Source organism: Salmo salar, chromosome ssa11 (genome assembly GCF_905237065.1).
Source record: "Salmo salar chromosome ssa11, Ssal_v3.1, whole genome shotgun sequence".
NCBI classification, from domain to species: Eukaryota; Metazoa; Chordata; class Actinopteri; order Salmoniformes; family Salmonidae; genus Salmo; species Salmo salar.
Window position 1 is genome coordinate 40,564,896 of NC_059452.1, and position 25,124 is coordinate 40,590,019.

Genomic DNA, 25,124 nt, shown 5'->3' on the forward strand with positions numbered 1-25,124 from the left:
TGTGAGGAGAAGTGGTAGTAGTCATATTGAAAGGGGTGGATGGATGGCTGAAGGTTTTGTGTGAGGAGAAGTGGTAGTAGTCATATTGAAAGGGGTGGATGGATGGCTGAAGGTTTTGTGTGAGGAGAAGCGGTAGTAGTCATATTGAAAGGGGTGGATGGATGGCTGAAGGTTTTGTGTGAAGATAAGCGGTAGTAGCTATATTGAAGATGATCATTCACGTTACAGTGCAGAAGACTGGATGTTGAAATCATGTAGCAGGTTACATGGATATTTACATCCTGCTCATTTAAATTGACATACTGTATACAAAGTATATTAAAGGAAAACTCCACAGAAAAACAATATTAACTTATTTTCTTTAAATACAGAAATACGGCCGGTATACAAAATGCATCATACCGACTGTATTTCTGTATTTTGAGATGTACAGTATGTCTTGAAAACTTGATTGCTGACTTTGCAAAACATTTTGGAACTATATCAACAATGGACTAATGAAACAAATACCAAAATAGATTTCCTTTTACTAGATGTCAACATTATGTAGCACTGAATGTAACACTAAAGTCAGGCCATTTACACAATAGCACCGATCAACACTGAATAACACTTATTTAAGGTTATTGCCATTGTACTTGACTAAGACAAGACTTTCCAACAAGAAGAACAGAAGCATACCTTATTGTCCTATTCTGAGGAAACGTAAATGAATCTATTTGTTTTCTACCAACACCCCGAGACAAACACATCATTCTAGATGCCATCTCCAGCATAAAGGCTGGAGATGGCATCTAGAATACTGATGCCAGGCAGCAGCCCTCTGATTGGCAGATCACTCTTCATCAGATGATGACTGACCATTGACTGTACGATGCTCACATCAGGGTAGGGAATTCCCTTCCCAGTCAAATTCGACCCCCTTAATTTTTTTTCTGTACATGAGATCAGATTTAGAAATCTACCACAGGTGCTGAGCTGAGAAAGATCAATAATTGCAACCCACATGCCTTCCCAGCTGTTTATTTCTGGTAGAAGTTGTGCAGAGCGTTTTAAGCACTGTGGTGAAACCCTGATTAGACCATGTGGGAACCATAATTCACAGACTAGACAAATTCATCTCAATGAACAAAATCAAAGGACCGCAAACACAACTATGGGAACTAATCAAAAGACAGACCGGATTTGTGATGGTGTAGATGAATTCTCCTCACTTCCTCTGGACACTAAGAGCATTATGGGAAAACGTAATTCCCTTCTGGATTAAATTAAAACGCGTATCAGAGATGATACTTTTTCAGCTTTTCTCGCTGTCACCAAGTTACCCAAAATGGCTTATTAATGAAAACAATGTCATGTGGATTTTTTATTTCCACCGGAGGAAGCAAGCAGCAAGCAAACGTTTGTTGAGAAGATGGAAGACATGAGTAGATCTTCTTGACAGAGAGGAGAGAGCACGACGGAAAACATAATCTTCGTCAACATAACTTCCTTTCAATCTGGCTCTTCATTCATCTATCTTCTCCTTCATCTCCAGCTGTATACAGTGTCTTCGTTTCACCGGTCTCAGGTCTCACACCACTTTATCTCTATATTATATACAGTGGAAGACAGACGTCTTGGCTACTGTAAGGTCAGGGTTCATGTTGGGATTTACATTTCATTGCAATTTTTCTTGTCTGAGGTAAAGGGCTATGAGCCAGCTTGTGATGACAGTGATATAACACTCTTCCTTGGAAGTAGAGCAGGAAATAGAGAGAGAAATTGAGAAGGACCAAGAGGAAGAAAGAGACAGCTTTAAAAGTCATCACGCTTAATGACATACAGTTAGAGTACTATTACTTGAAAAAAAAAAGTCAGAGCCCAGCCCAGTGAGCAGTCAGAACCCAGCCCAGTGAGCAGTCAGAACCCAGCCCAGTGAGCAGTCAGAACCCAGCCCAGTGAGTAGTCAGAACCCAGCCCAGTGAGTAGTCAGAACCCAACCCAGTTAGCAGTCAGAACCCAGCCCTGTGTGCAGTCAGAACTCATCCCAGTGAGCAGTCAGAACCCAGCCCAGTGAGCACTCAGAACCCAACCCTGTGAGCAGTCAGAACCCAACCCTGTGAGCAGTCAGAACCCAGCCCTGTGAGCAGTCAGAACCCAGCCCAGTGAGCAGTCAGAACCCAACCCAGTGAGCAGTCAGAACCCAGCACCTTGAGCAGTCAGAACCCAGCCCAGTGAGCAGTCAGAACCCAGCCCAGTGAGCAGTCAGAACCCATCCCAGTGAGCAGTCAGAACCCATCCCAGTGAGTGGTTAGAACCCATCCCAGTGAGCAGTCAGAACCCATCCCAGTGAGCAGTCAGAACCCATCCCAGTGAGCAGTCAGAACCGAACCCAGTGAACAGTCAGAACCCATCCCAGTGAGTGGTTAGAACCCAGCACAGTGAGCAGTCAGAACCCATCCCAGTGAGCAGTCAGAACCCAACCCAGTGAACAGTCAGAACCCATCCCAGTGAGTGGTTAGAACCCATCCCAGTGAGTGGTTAGAACCCAGCCCAGTGAGCAGTCAGAACCCATCCCAGTGAGCAGTCAGAACCCAGCCCAGTGAGCAGTCAGAACCCAGCCCAGTGAGCAGTCAGAACCCAACCCAGTGAGCAGTCATAACCCAACCCAGTGAGCAGTCAGAACCCAGCACCTTGAGCAGTCAGAACCCAGCCCAGTGAGCAGTCAGAACCCAGCCCAGTGAGCAGTCAGAACCCATCCCAGTGAGCAGTCAGATCCCATCCCAGTGAGTGGTTAGAACCCATCCCAGTGAGCAGTCAGAACCCATCCCAGTGAGTGGTTAGAACCCATCCCAGTGAGCAGTCAGAACCCATCCCAGTGAGCAGTCAGAACCCAGCCCAGTGAGCAGTCAGAACCGAACCCAGTGAGCAGTCAGAACCCATCCCAGTGAGTGGTTAGAACCCAGCCCAGTGAGCAGTCAGAACCCATCCCAGTGAGCAGTCAGAACCCAACCCAGTGAACAGTCAGAACCCATCCCAGTGAGCAGTCAGAACCCATCCCAGTGAGTGGTTAGAACCCATCCCAGTGAGTGGTTAGAACCCAGCCCAGTGAGCAGTCAGAACCCATCCCAGTGAGCAGTCAGAACCCAGCCCAGTGAGTACTCAGAACCCAACCCTGTGAGCAGTCAGAACCCAACCCTGTGAGCAGTCAGAACCCAGCCCTGTGAGCAGTCAGAACCCAGCCCAGTGAGCAGTCAGAACCCAACCCAGTGAGCACTCAGAACCCAACCCTGTGAGCAGTCAGAACCCAACCCTGTGAGCAGTCAGAACCCAGCCCTGTGAGCAGTCAGAACCCAGCCCAGTGAGCAGTCAGAACCCAACCCAGTGAGCAGTCAGAACCCAACCCAGTGAGCAGTCAGAACCCAGCACCTTGAGCAGTCAGAACCCAGCCCAGTGAGCAGTCAGAACCCAGCCCAGTGAGCAGTCAGAACCCATCCCAGTGAGCAGTCAGAACCCATCCCAGTGAGTGGTTAGAACCCATCCCAGTGAGCAGTCAGAACCCATCCCAGTGAGCAGTCAGAACCCATCCCAGTGAGCAGTCAGAACCCAGCCCAGTGAGCAGTCAGAACCGAACCCAGTGAGCAGTCAGAACCCATCCCAGTGAGTGGTTAGAACCCAGCCCAGTGAGCAGTCAGAACCCATCCCAGTGAGCAGTCAGAACCCATCCCAGTGAGCAGTCAGAACCCATCCCAGTGAGTGGTTAGAACCCAGCACAGTGAGCAGTCAGAACCCATCCCAGTGAGCAGTCAGAACCCAACCCAGTGAACAGTCAGAACCCATCCCAGTGAGCAGTCAGAACCCATCCCAGTGAGTGGTTAGAACCCATCCCAGTGAGCAGTCAGAACCCATCCCAGTGAGTGGTTAGAACCCATCCCAGTGAGCAGTCAGAACCCAGCCCAGTGAGCAGTCAGAACCCAACACAGTGAGCAGTCAGATCCCATCCCAGTGAGCAGTCAGAACCCATCCCAGTGAGCAGTCAGAACCCATCCCAGTGAGTGGTCAGAACCCAACCCAGTGAGCAGTCAGAACCCAGCCCAGTGAGCAGTCAGAACCCAACACAGTGAGCAGTCAGATCCCATCCCAGTGAGCTGAAGAGATGGATTTCATAGAGCACACAAAAACAGACCCCAGGACAAGCCCCCCCTTCTCTTACATCAACACAGTAGGGCCTATTTTGAATACCCTAAACCCCACTCTCAGTCCTCTCTATACAGCTCTACAATCTGTTAGGCTCTGAGGGTCAAGTCAAGTGATCCTTTTTTCTCCGTGGGAAATGTTTTTTATTTATGTCACCTTTATTTAACCAGGTAGGCAAGTTGAGAACAAGTTCTCATTTACAACTGCGACCTGGCCAAGATAAAGCAAAGCATTGTGACACAGACAACAACACAGCGTTACACATGGAGTAAACAAACAAGCCAATAACACAATAAACAAGTCAATGATACAGTAGAAAAAAGAAAGTCTATATACAGTGTGTGCGAAAGGCATGAGGAGGTAGGCAATAAATAGGCCATAGGAGCAAATAATTACAATTTAGCAGATTAACACTGGAGTGATAAATGAGCATATGATGATGTGCATGTGATGTGCATTAATGACATACAGTTAGGTGTGCAAAAGAGCAGAAAAGTAAATAAAATAAAAACAGTAAGGTGATGAGGTAGGCAGATAGGGTGGGCAATGTACAGATGGGCTATGTACAGCTGCAGCGATCGGTTAGCTGCTCACATAGCTGATGTTTAAAGTTGGTGAGGGCGGAGCTGTTGGCAGGGGTTGGAGTAGCCAGGAAGAAGGCATGGCCAGCCGTTGAGAAATGCTTATTGAAATTTTCGTTTATCATGGATTTATCGGTGGTGACCGTGTTACCTAGCCTCAGTGCAGTGGGCAGCTGGGAGGAGGTGCTCTTATTCTCCATGGACTTTACAGTGTCCCAAAACTTTTTGGAGTTAGAGCTACAGGATGCAAATTTCTGCTTGAAAAAGCTAGCCTTTGCTTTCCTGACTGACTGCGTGTATTGGTTCCTGACTTCCCTGAACAGTTGCCTATCACGGGGACTATTCGATGCTATTGCAGTTCGCCACAGGATGTTTTTGTGCTGGTCAAGGGCAGTCAGGTCTGGAGTGAACCAAGAGCTATATCTGTTCTTAGTTCTGCATTTTTTGAATGGGGCATGCTTATCTAAGATGGTGAGGAAATTACTTTTAAAGAATGACCAGGCATCCTCGACTGACGGGATGAGGTCATTATCCTTCCAGGATACCCGGGCCAGGTCGATTAGAAAGGCCTGCTCACAGAAGTGTTTTAGGGAGCGTTTGACAGTGATGAGGGGTGGTCGTTTGACCGCGGACCCATAGCAGATACAGGCAATGAGGCAGTGATCGCTGAGATCCTGATTGAAAACAGCGGAGGTGTATTTTGGAGGGCAAGTTGGTCAGGATAACGTCTATGAGGGTGCCCATGTTTACGGATTTGGGGTTGTACCTGGTGGGTTCCTTGATGATTTGTGTGAGATTGAGGGCATCTAGCTTAAATTGTAGGACTGCCGGGGTGTTAAGCATATCTCAGTTTAGGTCACCTAACAGAACGAACTCTGAGGCTAGATGGGGGGCGATCAATACACAAATGGTGTCCAGGGCACAGCTGGGAGCGGAGGGGGGTCGATAGCAGGCAGCAACAGTGAGAGACTTATTTCTGGAGAGATTTAATTTTTAAAATTAGAAGTTCCAACTGTTTGGGTATAGACCTGGAAAGTATGACAGAACTTTGCAGGCTATCTCTGCAGTAGATTGCAACTCCTCCCCCTTTGGTAGTTCTATCTTGATGAAAAATGTTGTAGTTGGGTATGGAAATCTCAGAATTTTTGGTGGCCTTCCTAAGCCAGGATTCAGACACGGCAAGGACATCAGGGTTGGCGGAGTGTGCTAAAGCAGTGAGTAAAACGAACTTAGGGAGGAGGCTTCTGATGTTGACATGCATGAAACCAAGGCTTTTTCGATCACAGAAGTCAACAAATGAGGGTGCCTGGGGACATGCAGTGCCTGGGTTTACCTCCAAATCACCCGAGGAACAGAGGAGGAGTAGGATGAGGGTAAGGCTAAAGGCTATCAAAACTGGTCGCCGTGGGAAATGTATTTTGTTACTGGGATCACAACGTAAAAGCACCAACAAAGTTTATGAGGCGACATAACAAATAAATAGTTTTATAACAACTGACATAGAAGGTCAAAGTTGGGTTAGCTTCAGCACTGAGAGGCAAACCAATGGTTCAGAGACTATACAAGCGGCAGTTCAGGTATGGTTTTGTTGTGTATTGCTAATCATTTTTACCAAGATTAGAGCAGTATGGAGAGCTGATATATTAAATAAATAGTTAAAAGCAGAAAATGGCCAAGTACATTTTTATTTCCATTTGATGGACAAAGGGACTTGACAGAGAAAAGTGTGTATTGGACAAACGTGTGAAATGGATTGGAACTCGTTATTCAATTGCTGGTACTGATAGTGAGTAGGGCCAGGACAATACCATTATCACAATATGTTTTCCATGCCAAAAATGTAAACACAAAGCAGACCAAACTAGTCAGTCCTTTAAAAACCTGCTGTATGTAAAATATTGTGAGCTATAGATAGAAAATGTATCTTAATGTATCTATCTGTAGCTTGTCAACTATGTGTCTGTCTATCCCTGTTCTCTCCCCTCTGCACAGGCCATACAAACGCTTCACACCGCGTGGCTGCTGCCACTCTAACCTGGTGGTCCCAGCGCGCACGACCCACGTGGAGTTCCAGGTCTCCGGCAGCCTCTGGAACTGCCGGTCTGCAGCCAACAAGGCTGAGTTCATCTCAGCCTATGCTACCCTCCAGTCCCTAGACTTCCTGGCGCTGACGGAAACATGGATTACCACAGATAACACTGCTACTCCTACTGCTCTCTCTTCGTCTGCCCACGTGTTCTCGCATACCCCTAGAGCATCGAGCCAGCGGGGTGGTGGCACTGGAATCCTCATCTCTCCCAAGTGGACATTCTCTCTTTCTCCCCTGACCCATCTGTCTATCTCCTCATTTGAATTCCATGCTGTCACAGTTACCAGCCCTTTCAAGCTTAACATCCTTATCATTTATCGCCCTCCAGGTTCCCTTGGAGAGTTCATCAATGAGCTTGACGCCTTGATAAGTTCCTTTCCTCAGGATGGCTCACCTCTCACAGTTCTGGGTGACTTTAACCTCCCCACGTCTACCTTCGACTCATTCCTCTCTGCCTCCTTCTTTCCACTCCTCTCCTCTTTTGACCTCACCCTCTCACCTTCCCCCCTACTCACAAGGCAGGCAATACGCTTGACCTCATCTTTACTAGATGCTGTTCTTCCACTAATCTCATTGCAACTCCCCTCCAAATCTCCGACCACTACCTTGTATCCTTTTCCCTCTTGCTCTCATCCAACACTTCTCACTCTGCCCCTACTCGGATGGTATTGCGCCGTCCCAACCTTCGCTCTCTCTCTCCCGCTACTCTCTCCTCTTCCATCCTATCATCTCTTCCCTCTGCTCAAACCTTCTCCAACCTATCTCCTGATTCTGCCTCCTCAACCCTCCTCTCCTCCCTTTCTGCATCCTTTGATTTTCTCTGTCCCCTATCCTCCAGGCCGGCTCGGTCCTCCCCTCCTGCTCCGTGGCTCGACGACTCACTACGAGCTCACAGAACAAGGCTCCGGGCAGCCGAGCGGAAATGGAGGAAAACTCGCCTCCCCTGCGGACCTGGCATCCTTTCACTCACTCCTCTCTACATTCTCCTCTTCTGTCTCTGCTGCTAAAGCCACTTTCTACCACTCTAAATTCCAAGCATCTGCCTCTAACCCTAGGAAGCTCTTTGCTACCTTCTCCTCCCTCCTGAATCCTCCTCCCCCCCTCCTCCCTCTCTGCGGATGACTTCGTCAACCATTTTGAAAAGAAGGTTGACGATATCCGATCCTCGTTTGCTAAGTCAAACGACACCGCTGGTCCTGCTCACACTGCCCTACCCTGTGCTTTGACCTCTTTCTCCCCTCTCTCTCCAGATGAAATCTCGCGTCTTGTGACGGCCGGCCGCCCAACAACCTGCCCACTTGACCCTATCCCCTCCTCTCTTCTCCAGACCATTTCCGGAGACCTTCTCCCCTTCCTCACCTCGCTCATCAACTCATCCTTGACCGCTGGCTACGTCCCTTCCGTCTTCAAGAGAGTGAGAGTTGCACCCCTTCTGAAAAAAACCTACACTCGATCCCTCCGATGTCAACAACTACAGACCAGTATCCCTTCTTTCTTTTCTCTCCAAAACTCTTGAACGTGCCGTCCTTGGCCAGCTCTCCTGCTATCTCTCTCAGAATGACCTTCTTGATCCTAATCAGTCAGGTTTCAAGACTGGGCATTCAACTGAGACTGCTCTTCTCTGTGTCACGGAGGCTCTCCGCACTGCTAAAGCTAACTCTCTCTCCTCTGCTCTCATCCTTCTAGACCTATCTGCTGCCTTTGATACTGTGAACCATCAGATCCTCCTCTCCACCCTCTCCGAGTTGGGCATCTCCGGCGCGGCCCACGCTTGGATTGCGTCCTACCTGACAGGTCGCTCCTACCAGGTGGCGTGGCGAGAATCTGTCTCCGCACCATGCGCTCTCACCACTGGTGTCCCCCAGGGCTCTGTTCTAGGCCCTCTCCTATTCTCGCTATACACCAAGTCACTTGGCTCTGTCATATCCTCACATGGTCTCTCCTATCATTGCTATGCAGACGACACACAATTAATCTTCTCCTTTCCCCCTTCTGATAACCAGGCGGCGAATCGCATCTCTGCATGTCTGTCAGACATATCAGTGTGGATGACGGATCACCAGCTCAAGCTGAACCTCGGCAAGACGGAGCTGCTCTTCCTCCCGGGGAAGGACTGCCCGTTCCATGATCTCGCCATCACGGTTGACAACTCCCTTGTGTCCTCCTCCCAGAGTGCTAAGAACCTTGGCGTGATCCTGGACAACACCCTGTCGTTCTCCACTAACATCAAGGCGGTGACCCGATCCTGTAGGTTCATGCTCTACAACATTCGCAGAGTACAACCCTGCCTCACACAGGAAGCGGCGCAGGTCCTAATCCAGGCACTTGTCATCTCCCGTCTGGATTACTGCAACTCGCTGTTGGCTGGGCTCCCTGCCTGTGCCATTAAACCCCTACAACTCATCCAGAACGCCGCAGCCCGTCTGGTGTTCAACCTTCCCAAGTTCTCTCACGTCACCCCGCTCCTCCGCTCTCTCTACTGGCTTCCAGTTGAAGCTCGCATCCGCTACAAGACCATGGTGATTGCCTACGGAGCTGTGAAGGGAACGGCACCTCCATACCTTCAGGCTCTGATCAGGCCCTACACCCAAACAAGGGCACTGCGTTCATCCACCACTGGCCTGCTGGCCCCCCTACCTCTGAGGAAGCACAGTTCCCGCTCAGCCCAGTCAAAACTGTTCGCTGCTCTGGCACCCCAATGGTGGAACAAGCTCCCTCACGACGCCAGGACAGCGGAGTCAATCACCACCTTCCGGAGACACCTGAAACCCCACCTCTTTAATGAATACCTAGGATAGGATAAAGTAATCCTTCTAACCCCCCCCCTTAAAAGATTTAGATGCACTATTGTAAAGTGGTTGTTCCACTGGATATCATAAGGTGAATGCACCATTTTGTAAGTCGCTCTGGATAAGAGCGTCTGCTAAATGACTTAAATGTAAAATGTAAATGTAAAATAAATACATGTGACTCTGGATGACATCATAATGATGTTTGTTTCAACATTAGGGCTGTTTTCCTAAAGATCTTAAATCCGCATTGTGTTTTGTTTCTTTGTTACGATACTAACAAGTTTCGATGGTATCGTCCTGGCCCTAGTAGTTAAAATTATGATTTTTTTTTTTTCATAGAAAGTAAGAAAGAAAGTCTATATACAGTCTATATACATTTGAACGAAACATCAGTCACTTGCGAGATGCAGTTAACAGTTGGGATTCAATACCATGAAAGAAGAGTATCAAAGTCAAAGTCAGGACAATAACCATTTCCTTTGAAATATAGTACTGTCGTGGTTCATTCTTTAGAACAGTTAGATTTTTCACATTGACAGTTTTAAATGAGATTACCTCTGCTTTCAAGGCAGCTGAAGAATTGAAATCTAATGAGAGCACTGCAACTGCAGAAAAAATATCTTTATAATCCTCCAAAATATATATGTCTCACTAGTATATTCTGCCAACAGATGTTGCTCCTCTGTCAAGAGAAATTATACAAGAGTATATGTGAGCATACAGTGCCTTCGGGAAGTATTCAGATCACTTGATTCTTTCCACATTTTGTTACGTTACAGCCTTATTCTAAAATGTATTAAATAAAACAATTTCCTCAGTAATCTACACACAATACCCCATAATGACAAAGCAAAAATAGGTTTTTAGAAATGTTTGCAAATGTTTTAAAAACAAAAAAACAGAAAAACCTTATTTACATAAGTATTCAGACCTTTTGCTATGAGACTCAAAATTGAGCTCAGGTGCATCCTGTTTCCATTGATCATCCTTGAGATGTTTCTACAACTTGATTGGAGTCCACCTGTGGTAAAATCAATTTATTGGACATGATTTGGAAAGGCACACAGCGGTCTACAGTGGCAGCCTTACAACCTGGAATTAAAATACATTTTTGGGGGGGTTTGTATCATTTGATTTACACAACCACTTTGAAGATGCTAAATATTTTTTATAGTAAAACAAACAAGAAATAAGGCCAAAAAACTTAAAATTTGAGCCTGAATAACTATTCACCACCCCAAAGTCAATACTTTGTAGAGCCACCTTTTTCAGCAATTACAGCTGCAAGTCTCTTGGGGTATGTCTCTATAAGCTTGGCACATCTAGCCACTGGGATTTTTGCCCATTCTTCAGGGCAAAACTGCTCTAGCTCCTTCAAGTTGGATGGGTTCCGCTTGTGTACTAGGCCATTCCAAGACATTTAAAAGTGTCCCCTTAAACCACCCGAGTGTTGCTTTAGCAGTATGCTTAGGGTCATTGTCCTGCTGGAAGGTGAACCTCCGTCCCAGTCTCAAATCTCTTGAAGACTGAATCAGGTTTCCCTAAAAAATGTCCCTGTATTTAGCACCATCCATCATTCCTTCAATTCTGATCAGTTTCCCAGACTCTGCCGATGAGAAACATACCCACAGCATGATGCTGCCACCACCATGCTTCACTGTGGGGATGGGGTTCTCGGGGTGATGAGAGGTGTTGGGTTTGGGGACATAGCGTTTTCCTTGATGGCCAAAAAGCTCAGTTTTAGTCTCATCTAACCAGAGTACCTTCTTCCATATGTTTGGGGAGTCGCCCACATGCCTTTTGGCGAACACCAAACGTGTTTGCTTCTTTTTTTATTTAAGCAATGGCTTTTTTTCTGACCACTCTTCCGTAAAGCCCAGCTCTGTGGAGTGTACGGCTTAAAGTGGTCCTAGGTACAGATACTTAAATCTCCGATGTGGAGCTTTGCAGCTCCTTCAGGGTTATCTTGGTCTCTTTGTTGCCTCTCTGATTAATGCCCTCCTTGCCTGGTCCATGAGTTTTGGTGGGCGGCCCTCTCTTGGCAGGTTTGTTGTGGTGCCATATTCTTAAAAAAAAAATTATAATGGATTTAATGGTGTTCTGTGGGATGTTCAAAGTTTCGGATATTTTTTTTATAACCACACCCTGATCTGTACTTTTCCACAACTGTGTCCCTGACCTGGTTGGAGAGCTCCTTGGTCGTCATGGTGCCACTTGCTTGGTGGTGCCCCTTGCTTAGTGGTGTTGCAGACTCTGGGGCCTTTCAGAACAGGTGAATATATACTGAGATCATGTGACAGATCCTGTGACACTTAGATTGCACACAGGTGGACTTTTTTAACTAGTTATGTGACTTCTGAAGGTAATTGGTTGCACCAGATCTTATTTAGGGGCTTCATAGCAAAGGGAGTGAATACTTAAGCACGCAACATTTTTCCGTTTAAATGTAAAAAAAAAAAGAAAAAAGATTTGAAACAACTTATTTTTTTCATTTCACTTCACCAATTTGGACTGTTATGTCTATGTCCATTACATGAAATCCAAATAAAAATCTATTTCAATTACAGGCTGTAATACAACAAAATAGGAAAAATGCCAAGGGGGTGAATACTTTTGCAAGGCACTGTATATAAGGTCCCACAGTTGACAGTGCATGTCAGAGCAAAAACCAAGCCATGAGGTCAAAGGAATTGTCCGTAGAGCTCCAAGACAGGATTGTGGCACAACGCCTCGTGGCACAACGCCTCTCCGCTCTTTGACCTAGATAGTTTGTGTGTATGCATTGATATGTAGGCAACGTGTGCCTTTTTAAAAATGCATTTAGTTCTTTCCTTGAGCTGTTCTTGTCTATTACTGTTCTGTAGTATGTCATTCTGTATTATGTTTCATGTTTTGTGTGGACCCCAGGAAGAGTTGCTGCTGCTTTTGCAACAGCTAATGGGGATCCTAATAAAATATTTCTGCAGCATTGAAGGTCCCCAAGAACACAGTGGCCTCCATCATTCTTAAATGGAAGAAGTTTGGAACTGTAACATGTACGCTGGGAGTCGGGACGCAAGTTCAGGGAGTGTATTTAATAAATAAATGAACATAGAACAAAACAAGAAACACGGGTAGCGTACAGACATGAACACTGGAACAGAAACAATTATGCCTAGGGAAAGAATCAAAGGGAGTGACATTTATAGGGAAGGTAATCAGGCAGGTGATGGAGTTCAGGTCTGATGAGGTGCTGGTGAGAAGTGTGCGTAATAATGTGCGGAATAATGTGCGGAATAATGAGCAGCCTGTTGACCTCGAGTGCCGGAGAGGGAGTATATGTGACAGGAACCACCAAGACTCTTCCTAGAGCTGGCAGCCTGGCCAAACTGGACAATAGGGGGAGAAGGGCCTTGGTCAGGGAGTTCCTCTGTGGAGCTGGGAGAACCTTCCAGAAGGACAACCATCTCTGCAGCACTCCACCAATCAGAGTGACCAGATGGAAGCCACTCCTCAGTAAAAGGCACATGACAGCCCGCTTGGAGTTTGCCAAAAGACACCTAAAGACTTTCAGACCATGAGAAACAAGATTCTCTGGTCTGATGAAACCAAGATCGAACTCTTTGCCCTGAATGCCAAGCGTCACGTCTGGAGGAAACCTTGCACCATCTCTACAGTGAAGCATGGTGGTGGCAGCATCATGCTGTGGGGATGTTTTTCCCGCAACAGGGACTGGGAGACTAGTCAGGATCGAGGCAAAGATGAACGGAGCAAAGGACAAAAGAGATCCTTGATGAAAACCTGCTCCAGAGCGCTCAGGACCTCAGACTGGGGCAAAGGTTCACCTTAAAACAAGAGAACAACCCTAAGCACACAGCCAAGACAACGCAGGAGTGGCTTCGGGACAAGTCTCTGAATGTCCTTGAGTGGCCCAGCCAGAGCCCGGACTTGAACCCGATGAAACATCTCTGGATTGCTGTGCAGCAACGCTCCACATCCAATCTGAAAGAGTTTGAGAGGATCTGCAAAGAAGAATGGGAGAAACTCCCCAATTACAGGTGTGCCAAGCTTGTAGCATCATACCCATGAAGACTCAAGTCTGTAATCACTGTCAAAGGTGCTTCAACAAAGTACTGAGTAAAAGGTCTGAATACTTATGTAAATGTGATATTTCAGTTTTTCATTTTTGTATAATATTAGCAAACATTTCTAAAAACCTGTTTTTGCTTTGTCATTATGGTGTATTGTGTATAGATTGATGAGGAAAAGAAACAATGTGTCACGAACCTCGTCTTCTGACGATATTGCGAAATCACTGTCGGAGAACGTGGACCAATACGCAGCAGGTTGTGTGCTCAACATCATGTTTATTAAACACGTTGATCACGAAAAAACAATAAATGCAGACAACACGACAGGAGACAGTTTTGCAGGCTATAACTAGCAGTGCAAAAAACAACTACCCACGAAACACAAAGACAAACACACCCCACTATATAGGACTCCCAATCAAAGGCAACTCAACACACCTGCCTTCAATTGAGAGTCCAACCCCAATTAACTAGAAATAGAAACACAGACATAGACCAGTGACAAACCCCATAAACATACATCAACTCCCCTCTGCCACGTCCTGACCAAACTACAATAACCAAATATACTCTATACTGGTCAGGACGTGACACAATGTAATCAATTTTAGAATAATGTCACGTCCTGACCATAGTAAGATGTTATTTTCTATGGTAGAGTAGGTCAGGGTGTGACAGGGGGTGTTTTGTGTTTTTCTATGTTTTCTATATCTATGTTTAGTTCTAGTTTTCTATTTCTATGTTGATTTTTTGGGGGATGATCTCCAATTAGAGGCAGCTGGTTCTTGTTGTCTCTAATTGGAGATCATACTTAAGTAGGGTTTTTTTCCACCTGTGTTTGTGGGTAGTTATTTTCTGTTTAGTTAGTCTGTGTACCTGACAGAACTGTTGGCTGTTTGTTTGTTATTTTGTCTTTAGTATTCTGAGTTCAACACGCTGCGCCTTGGTCCCCTCTCTACGACAGCCGTTACGAATAAGGCTTGTACTTAACAAAATGTGGAAAAAGACAAGGGGTCTGAATACTTTCTGAAGGCACTGTATATCTAGCATATATTATTGCTAAATGGTTCAGTTGTTGATAAGGCATCACATTGTTTCCTGCCAAATTGAATGACACGGTCATAAAATATATGTTCTGGTTGGAGAAAACTTCCATTCATGGCTACCATCACTGCAATGTACAGTATGCAGCTCAATCTAAATATTGACATATTCCCCACATTGCTAATTTCCTGTTGCATGAATGGTTCACATGGTCAGCTGTTCTTTGATCTCCCCCAAAATATTATCCAGAGGGAGTCAAGTATTTTAATTAAGCTGAAATAAAAAATGCTGCTAAATGTTGGAAGAAATGGTGCTGAACAGCTATAATTTTTCACAGCAGGTGGTGTATTTGAATTCTTTCCCATATGGGTTTTCATAATTTTTCTAGGCGTGCCGTCTTAAGTACACATAAACACAAATGACTCCTCTAGCCGGCGCTTTGATGTCTTCGAGGCTCGTTATAGAAAGAAAACTATCCCAGATACCATCACAGAGCAGCTTTGCTGTACTTCCTACCAAGAAAAAGAGAGAGCAAAAAGAACAACATAGAGAGAAAATGAGCGAGAGACGGAAAGAGTGGAGGTGAAAGCGTGAGATGGGGAGGAGATCCAGTTTCCATTTCAAACCCCTAATGTGGCAGAGCAATTTAATATTCCCAGTAATATCAGCAGCTCCTAAAGCTAGGCCAGAGTCTTGCCGGGTTTCCTGTATACCGGCTCTTCTGCCCAGATAAATAAACCAGCACCAAGCTGCAGGAGCTCCACCGCAGCCCCACTGATGGAGAGACGACCCACGGGTGCACTATGAACAGCCAGGGGTGCAACGCCTGCTAGAATGGATCCTCACACAGGACTTGATGGAGCTTCATGCTACTCAGCGTTATGGTCAGGTTTCAGTTCATGAGAGGGGATGCTGATGCCCTTTAAAAGGATGCATGCAACGCCCATAATGTGACCTGGGACTTGGATGCATCATACACAGCTCTACACAGTGCTGAACAAAATAACTATTCTACAATTTGTCAAACATAGACACGGGGGCCTTTCAGGGAAGATGTGAAAGACTTCATCTCCACACACATGGCCACCTCACAGCGTCTGCCATGCTGGTCTGTGTGTGGGTAACAGTCATAATGCTTCAGGGCATGACTGTTACCCACAGGCCAAGATTCTGGGCCAGCAGATTGAGTTTAACCAAATCCGCATGGTGAGACGGCAGCTCTCCACCACCTCTCTGAAAATCAGCCTTCATTGGTTCACCTATAAGTGGTGGAGAAGTCAATGTTCCAGATTCTAATATGAAACGGTCAAACGTTCTCTGTACTTTATGAAGGAATTCACATTGCAGCTCGTGCACAAAAGAGCAGCCCTGCGATTGGAGGTGTACACCTCACATGAGGTAAAAGGTGCAACTCAGCATCTTTTAGTTGGCCCGTTCTGGATCTTCTTGCACTGGATGGCTTTTCTCTGGAAAGCTCATCTGAGCCCTGTTGAAAGATGCTTCACAATGGATGGTGCTGGTGACATGATGGGATGTGAGTCATGATGGAGTATCTGGCACCAGATGTGCCACTCCCACACAGGAGTTTGGCACTGCTAAGCACGCTGTCTGCCTTCTCGGCCAGCTCTAAGCCCTCCCAGGGTTAACAAAATCCTCCGTGGCAGAGCTTGAAGCAGTGCCATGTACTGTATAAGCCATGCCTACAGAGCAGGTCTGGGGTGAGTTGTCATGCACAGCTGTAAGCCACTGTGGAGACATCAGGACATTCATAACTGCAACAGTCAGTGTCTAAGGACAGGCTGAATGACATACTGATTCATTATTGGGACATTGACCCTGTACAGTACTTCAAAAGTTTAGATTTGAAATCAAACAATGACTATGCAGTCTGTCAGCTTTAATTTGAGGGTATTTTCACGATATCGGGTGAACCGTTTAGAAATTACAGCACGTTTTCTACATAGTGAGAAAGTTACAGATGCACAAATATCATAACCCCCCCCTCCCTGTTATTGTAATGGTGAGATGTTAGCATTTCCTGGGGCTACGATATTTGTCCGTCTGTAACTTTCTCACTCATCATTATTCACAATTCATTCAGGATTAACTGTAATCATGTTAGCATCCACATTACTGTAGAATTGTTCAGAAACATATTATATTCTCATGTACAATAAAATTACACAATACATTATTTACCATTAATTTATTTTGGGCACAAAATAATCTGAAACACAACCAAAACAAACAGCAAACGCATCCATCAAATGTGTGGAGTCACAAGCTTGATGTAGTCATTGAGTGCTATGAATATGGGACCAAATTCTTAACTTTTTACTACTTTTATACACATATAAGAGAATTTGTCCCAATTTTTTTGGTCCCTTAAAATGAAGGGACTGTCACAGTCTGACTGTGTACAAAAAGTGCTATGTTTCTAAACAGTTCAACCAACATGGATGAATTTACCCTCAAATTAAAGATGACAGTCTGCAATTTAACAGCATAGTCATTCTTTCAAATCCACAGTTTTGGAGTTTAGAGCCCAAAGAAGAGAAAATGATGCACTGTCCCAATAATTACTGAGGGCTCTGTATGAGGACAAACATGTTGCGTTGGGATAAACATGATGTACGAGGACAAACATGTTGCGTTGGGATAAACATGCTGTACGAGGACAAACATGTAGCGTTGGGATAAACATGATGTACGAGGACAAACATGTTGCGTTGGGATAAACATGCTGTACGAGGACAAACATGTTGCGTTGGGATAAACATGATGTACGAGGACAAACATGTTGCGTTGGGATAAACATGATGTACGAGGACAAACGTGTTGCGTTGGGATAAACATGCTGTACGAGGACAAACATGTAGCGTTGGGATAAACATGCTGTACGAGGACAAACATGTTGCGTTGGGATAAACATGATGTACGAGGACAAACATGTTGCGTTGGGATAAACATGATGTACGAGGACAAACATGTAGCGTTGGGATAAACATGCTGTACGAGGACAAACATGTAGCGTTGGGATAAACATGATGTACGAGGACAAACATGTAGCGTTGGGATAAACATGCTGTACGAGGACAAACATGTTGCGTTGGGATAAACATGCTGTACGAGGACAAACATGTAGCGTTGGGATAAACATGATGTACGAGGACAAACATGTTGCGTTGGGATAAACATGATGTACGAGGACAAACATGTAGCGTTGGGATAAACATGCTGTACGAGGACAAACATGTAGCGTTGGGATAAACATGCTGTACGAGGACAAACATGTTGCGTTGGGATAAACATGCTGTACGAGGACAAACATGTTGCGTTGGGATAAACATGCTGTACGAGGACAAACATGTTGCGTTGGGATAAACATGATGTACGAGGACAAACATGTTGCGTTGGGATAAACATGCTGTACGAGGACAAACATGTAGCGTTGGGATAAACATGATGTACGAGGACAAACATGTTGCGTTGGGATAAACATGATGTACGAGGACAAACATGTTGCGTTGGGATAAACATGATGTACGAGGACAAACATGTTGCGTTGGGATAAACATGATGTACGAGGACAAACATGTTGCGTTGGGATAAACATGCTGTACGAGGACAAACATGTTGCGTTGGGATAAACATGATGTACGAGGACAAACATGTTGAGTTGGGATAAACATGATGTACGAGGACAAACATGTTGCGTTGGGATAAACATGATGTACGAGGACAAACATGTTGCGTTGGGATAAACATGCTGTACGAGGACAAACATGTTGCGTTGGGATAAACATGATGTACGAGGACAAACGTGTTGCGTTGGGATAAACATGCTGTATGAGGACAAACATGTTGCGTTGGGATAAACATGATGTACGAGGACAAACGTGTTGCGTTGGGATAAACATGCTGTACGAGGACAAACATGTAGCGTTGGGATAAACATGCTGTACGAGGACAAACATGTTGCATTAGGCATCTAACAGGTGAAGAATACAGACTGTATGTGAGCGAAGAAATTGGTAACGACCGGATTTTTTAAAAAGCAACACCATTTTCAAACTCCACTATTTACTTTAAACAGTTTTTGTGTGTTTTTGTGCAGCCCGAGCGAGATTTGACACTGCTCGCTTAATGAACCCATAAAACTCAATGAGCAGTGTAACAAGTCCAACCTGGCCCTCTAAACCTGCCCTCTCGCACTCAGGCCTAACAAGTAAAGTGTTGTCTTGACAACACGGCCAGGCTTGTGTGACAGCTTTGGAAAACCGTTGAATGCCCGCAGGCTGTTCATACCTCAAACAGACTGTGCACTCTTCATGTGGCTCACTGTTTCAATCTCTAAATACAGCCCCATCCACAGTGCTGCAACTGGTTACAGCTGCAAGATCACATATAGACAGCAGCAGTGGACAGCTGTGAATATGTCAGAATGATCCAGCCAACCCTTCAGCAAACCCTGATCCTCTGTGGAAATGACAGCACCAAATGACCTTTGGTCTGCTTCAGAAGGTACATTGTTTGCCCCAGACGTAGGCTCTGTCTGGATGAGTGTCCACTGAGTTTGTCCTTATTGACTAAAGGCTTGAAGCCCACTAACTTTGCTGCCACAGCTCCCTCAGTTTTTCACTCAATGTGTTGTCATCAGCATGTATGCCATGACATTTTGCTATGTCACTATTCCCGCTACCACCATTCTGACCATGTTAAGCAGCCTCGTTCAAACAGGACATTTAGTGAAGCAAACTACCACAATAAATAAATCAAATCTTGAATGCAGCCCCTTCGCGTCTTATTGTCAGAGCTTCTTTCCCAGTCCGGCCAAACAGCTTCTCTCTCTCTCATTCCAGACTGTTTCTGTGTTCGCAAGGTTGACCTCTCCTCCCCTCGGCAAGACTGTATGTGTCCAAAACTTGGACCCAACATCAAATTCCTCTACCTCAGCAAATATTTCCAGTAGACATTTCCTCTACTGCTCCACCCTCAGGCCTCATGTCATCTAACAACGTCTAATCAAAGATTAATAATAGCTAGTCTACTTCAACAAGAGGGTGTAAAAACCGTGGGAACCTAGTGCTATCCAACTGCTTGTTAGATTAAGGTCAGTAGTACATTACTGGAAAGCAGTAAGGACAAGAAATGTCAGCCATTTCCAAATGACTTAAACAGTGACATACTGTACATTGCCGTAGACTGAAGCAATTACACTAATATATACAGTATGGCTGGCTACCAGTATTGTGAGCCGTGTGCACTCTTTGGAAGCCACCTGTCATAGCAATCTCTCTTGACATTGGTCCAATCTCATATTACCATATAATTAAAATAGATGAAGATCGACAGCGGGGTGCAGTCCATATCATATCAGGTTATACAATTCAGGTCATATAGCCATAGGAAATTCAAACAACCCATTCTCTCTCTCTCTCTCTCTCTCTATTCCACTTCAATATGTTGCTGCTATTGTAATTTTACTGGTAATTGACCCCAGTTCTGGCTGTGCACCACACATTTCCAGATGCTGGAAACTCTGAGCGCTTAGTTTCTAAACAGATAGCACCACCTTTCATTTCAAAGGACACACCTGCTTCCAATGAGAGACAGAGCACCTCTGTCAAACCTGAGGGAACCAGCACATCCCTTCAATAAGCCAACTCAGCACCCATCTCTCTCACACAGTATGATATAAGATATGTGAGACTAAATTATGAGACTAAGATATGAGATTAGTTCGAGATATGATACTAAGATAGTGAAAAGTCAAGTTATACTAAGATATATTGGTTCGAGATAACTTAAAAGATATGAGATTAGTTCGAGATATTAAATATGAGACTAAGATATGGTTAGTTGGATATAATATAAAACTTAGATTTTAGAGTAGATCAAGATATGAGACTGATATTATAGTAGTTTGACATATTCGCTGCACGAGAGAAGAGACTAATTTACTAGTTCTTCAGAAAGCCACTTCACTTAGGACACCGTGGAATTATATTCCTGTCTACATTTCCATATAAATATTGGAGAACTGAAAGCTAGACTGTCTGCCTCTTCTTATGCAAACATTAGACTAACTTTAGCTCCTATAAAAGCTATGCCACAAACGTTTTATGTGCCTTCCAGAGAGAGCTGGAATAAATAAAATGTAATAACTACTACTTATTGTACACATGCATAGGACCACACACACACACACACACACACACACACACACACACACACACACACACACACACACACACACACACACACACACACACACACACACACACACACACACACACACACACACACACACACACACACACATTAGCTCACCTGGCAACAGGCTGCAGCAGATCCAGAGAAACACAGCGCGGCAGTACTCCATGTGTTTAGTCGGTGTGTGTGTGTGTATGGTGTGTGTGTGTGTGTGTGTCTGGGGGCTGAGGCAGAGAGACCCAGCAGCGTGCTCTGTTAAAGATTCAGCTCTGGTTGACTCCACGGCTAGTCAAAACGCTCACTATATCTGAGGAGGTAGGAGGGGACTGTGGCTGAACTGAAAGGAGGTCCACGTTGAACCAGCAGAGAGGACTCTCCTCTCAGTCCCTCTGCTACTCAGACAGAGCAGTGAGCGGAGACACACACACGCTATCCACCGCAAGCACAGATCTTGGATCAGTTCCTCTGGATAATCAGAGGCAAAGTTGATGGAGTTTGAATACAGTCATTCCATTATTTTTAAAACTACAGTGTGTCTTGGTATGGTATAGTTGAAGCAATACGTGTCCTCTCTCTTCTGCTACCAAATATACTGATGATAAAGTAGACTTTCTTCAACTGCATGGTTGGTTATGGGCTTGTCAGTCAGCATTTCACTGTAAAGTCTACACATGTTGTATTCGGCGCATGTCACAAATACGATTTGATTAACAATGAAGTGGAATGTAATCAGAGGGGTTGGGTTATTTATTTAATTTTTATTTAAAAAAATGATTTAACCTTTATTTAACTAGGCAAGTCAGTTAAGAACAAATTGTTATTTACAGTGAAGGCCTACCCCGGCCAAACCCGGACCATGCTGGGCCAATTGTGCACCGCCCTATGTGACTCCAAATCACGGCCGGATGTGATACAGCCTGGATTTGAACAAGGGACTGTAGTAACGCCTCTTGCACTGAGATGCAGTGCCTTAGACCGCTGCGGCACTCGGGTTAAATGCGGAAGAAACGTTTCAGTTGAATGCATTCACTTGTACAACTGACTAGGTATCCCCCTTTCCCTAATCAGAGAATATATCTTCAGAACAGCTGTGTTTTAAAAGACAAAAAGTTGTGTTTTTCATAGCACTGATGCTTGACAATCATGTTGTGACCACACGGCGCCCAATGTATTAATGAGGAACACCTCATACCCCCACAGTCAAACCATCCAGACTGAACTGTTACCTCATACCCCCACAGTCAAACCATCCAGACTGAACTGCTTCCTCATACCCCCACAGTCAAATCATCCAGACTGAACTGCTACCTCATACCCCCACAGTCAAACCATCCAGACTGAACTGCTACTTCATACCCCCACAGTCAAACCATCCAGACTGAACTGCTACCTCATACCCCCACAGTCAAACCATCCAGACTGAACTGTTACCTCATACCCCCACAGTCAAACCATCCAGACTGAACTGCTACCTCATACCCCCACAGTCAAACCATCCAGACTGAACTGCTTCCTCATACCCCCACAGTCAAACCACCCAGACTGAACTTCATAATGACCCATGTAATGTAACAACGGATACTAAGACCTCATACCCCCACAGTCAAACCATCCAGACTGAACTGTTACCTCATACCCCCACAGTCAAACCATCCAGACTGAACTTCATAATGACCCATGTAATGTAACAACGGATACTAAGACTGAGGGAACCGTAAGAGTCAGCACATAACCCAACATAAAGACATCTATACACGCACCGTGACATCTCACATCCCGTGCATAGAAGTACTTTCATTGATCGATAATAGGAACAATGAGATACAGTTGATTACATGTACAGTTGAAGTCGGAAGTTTACATACACCTTAGCCAAATACATTTAAACTCAGTTTTTCACAATTCCTGACATTTAATCCTAGTAAAAATTCCCTGTCTTAGGTCAGTCACGATCACCACTTTATCTTAAGAATGTGAAATGTTAGAATAATAGTAGAGAGAATGATTTATTTCAGCTTTAATTCATTTCATCACATTCCCAGTGGGTCAGAAGTTTACATACACTCAATTAGTATTTGGTAGCATTGCCTATAAATTGTTTAACTTGGGTCAAACATTTCAGGTAGCCTTCCACAAGCATCCACAATAAGTTGGGTGAATTTTGGCCCATTCCTCCTGACAGAGCTGGTGTAACTGAGACAGGTTTGTAGGCCTCATTGCCAGCACATGCTTTTTCAGTTCTGCCCACAAATGTTCTATAGGATTGAGGTCAGGGCTTTGAGATGGCCACTCCAATACCTTGACTTTGTTGTCCTTAAGCCATTTTGCCACAACTTTGGAAGTATGCTTCGGGTCATTGTCCATTTGGAAGACCCATTTGCGACCAAGCTTTAACTTCCTGACTGATGTCTTGAGATGTTGCTTCAATCTATCCACATAATTTTCCTTCCTTATGATGCCATCTATTTTGTGAAGTGCACCAGTCCCTCCTGCAGCAACGCACCCCCACAACATGATGCTGCCACCCCCCGTGCTTCACAGTTGGGATGGTGTTCTTCGGCTTGCAAGGCTCCCTCTTTTTCCTCCAAACATAACGATGGTCAATATGGCCAAACAGTTCTATTTTTGTTTCATCAGACCAGAGGACATTTCTACAAAAAGTACGATCTTTGTCCCCATGTGCAGTTGCAAACCCTAGTCTGGCTTTTTTATTGCAGTTTTGGAGCAGTGGCTTCTTCCTTGCTGGGCGGCCTTTCAGGTTATGTCGATATAGGACTCGTTTTACTGTGGATATAGATACTTTTGTACCTATTTCCTCCAACATCTTCACAAGGTCCTTTGCTGTTGTTCTGGGATTGATTTGCACTTTTCCACCAAAGTACGTTCATCTCTAGGAGGCAGAACGCGTCTCCAACCTGAGCTGTATGACGGCTGCGTGGTCCCATGGTGTTTATACTTGCGTACTATTGTTTATACAGATGAACGTGGTACCTTCAGGCATTTGGAAATTGCTCCCAAGGATGAACCAGACTTGGGGAGGTCTACAATTCTTTTTCTGAGGTCTTGGCTGATTTCTTTTGATTTTCCAATGATGTCAAGCAAAGAGGCACTGAGTTTGAAGGTAGGCCTTGAAATACATCCACAGGTACACCTCCAATTGACTATAATTATGTCAATTAGCCTATCAGAAGCTTCTAAAGCCATGACATCATTTTCTGGAATTTTCCAAGCTGTTTAAAGGCACAGTCAACTTAGTGTATGTAAACTTCTGAACCACTGGAATTGTGATACAGTGAATTATAAGTGAAATGATATGTCTGTAAACAATTGTTGAAAAATTACTTGTGTCATGCACAGAGTAAATGTCCTAACTGACTTGCCAAAACTATAGTTTGTTAACAAGAAATTTGTGGAGTGGTTGAAAAACAAGTTTAAAATGACTGCAACCTAAGTGTATGTAAACGTCCCACTTCAACTGTAAATGTGCTACTTTGAATGTGGCTACACAGTATTGTCAGGATGCGTCATTCACAAATACAAACACACACACTAGTTGAGATGTCTGTTAAACTCATCAAGAACGAGTGAAAGACCTCCAATGTCAGGTTCTGTTATCTGACCCAGACCATGGTCCCTAAGCTGCTGGCTGACTGGCTGGCTGTGTGTTTGTGAGCGTGTGTGTGTATGTGTGTGTGTGTGTGTGTGTGTGTGTGTGTGTGTGTGTGTGTGTGTGTGTGTGTGTGTGTGTGTGTGTGTGTGTGTGTGTGTGTGTGTGTGTGTGTGTGTGTGTGTGTGTGTGTGTGTGTGTGTGTGTGTGTGTGTGTGTGTGTGTGTGTGTGTGTGTGTGTGTGTGTGTGTATTTGTGTGTGTGCATGTGTTTGTTTGTGTGTGTGTCTGTGCGTGTGTCTGTGTGTGCGTGCATGTGTCTGTATTTGTGGATGTATCTGTGTGTGTGAGTGTGTATTTGTGTGTGAGCGTGTGTGTGTGTGTGTGTGTGTGTGTGTGTGTGTGTGTGTGTGTGTGTGTGTGTGTGTGTGTGTGAGTGCATGTGTGTGTGTATTTGTGAGTGTTTGTGTGTGCACGTGAACATTTGAGGACTGGAAACCATACATCATCAACTCTTTTGAGCAGGTCTCCACCTCCTCATGCAATC

At 44.9% G+C, this 25,124-nt stretch overlaps 1 protein-coding gene across 1 annotated transcript in view; it reads right to left on the reverse strand.

Annotated features, from left to right (window-relative positions):
- LOC106591088 (integrin alpha-11) overlaps positions 1-21,354 on the reverse strand; it is a 140,034-nt gene extending 118,680 nt beyond the window's left edge. The window contains exon 1 of the mRNA XM_045689552.1: positions 21,089-21,354. Coding sequence (XP_045545508.1) covers positions 21,089-21,140 — 52 coding nt within the window. The 5' untranslated portion in view covers positions 21,141-21,354. The remainder of the gene's footprint in view (positions 1-21,088) is intronic.
- Positions 21,355-25,124: the final 3,770 nt, after the last annotated feature.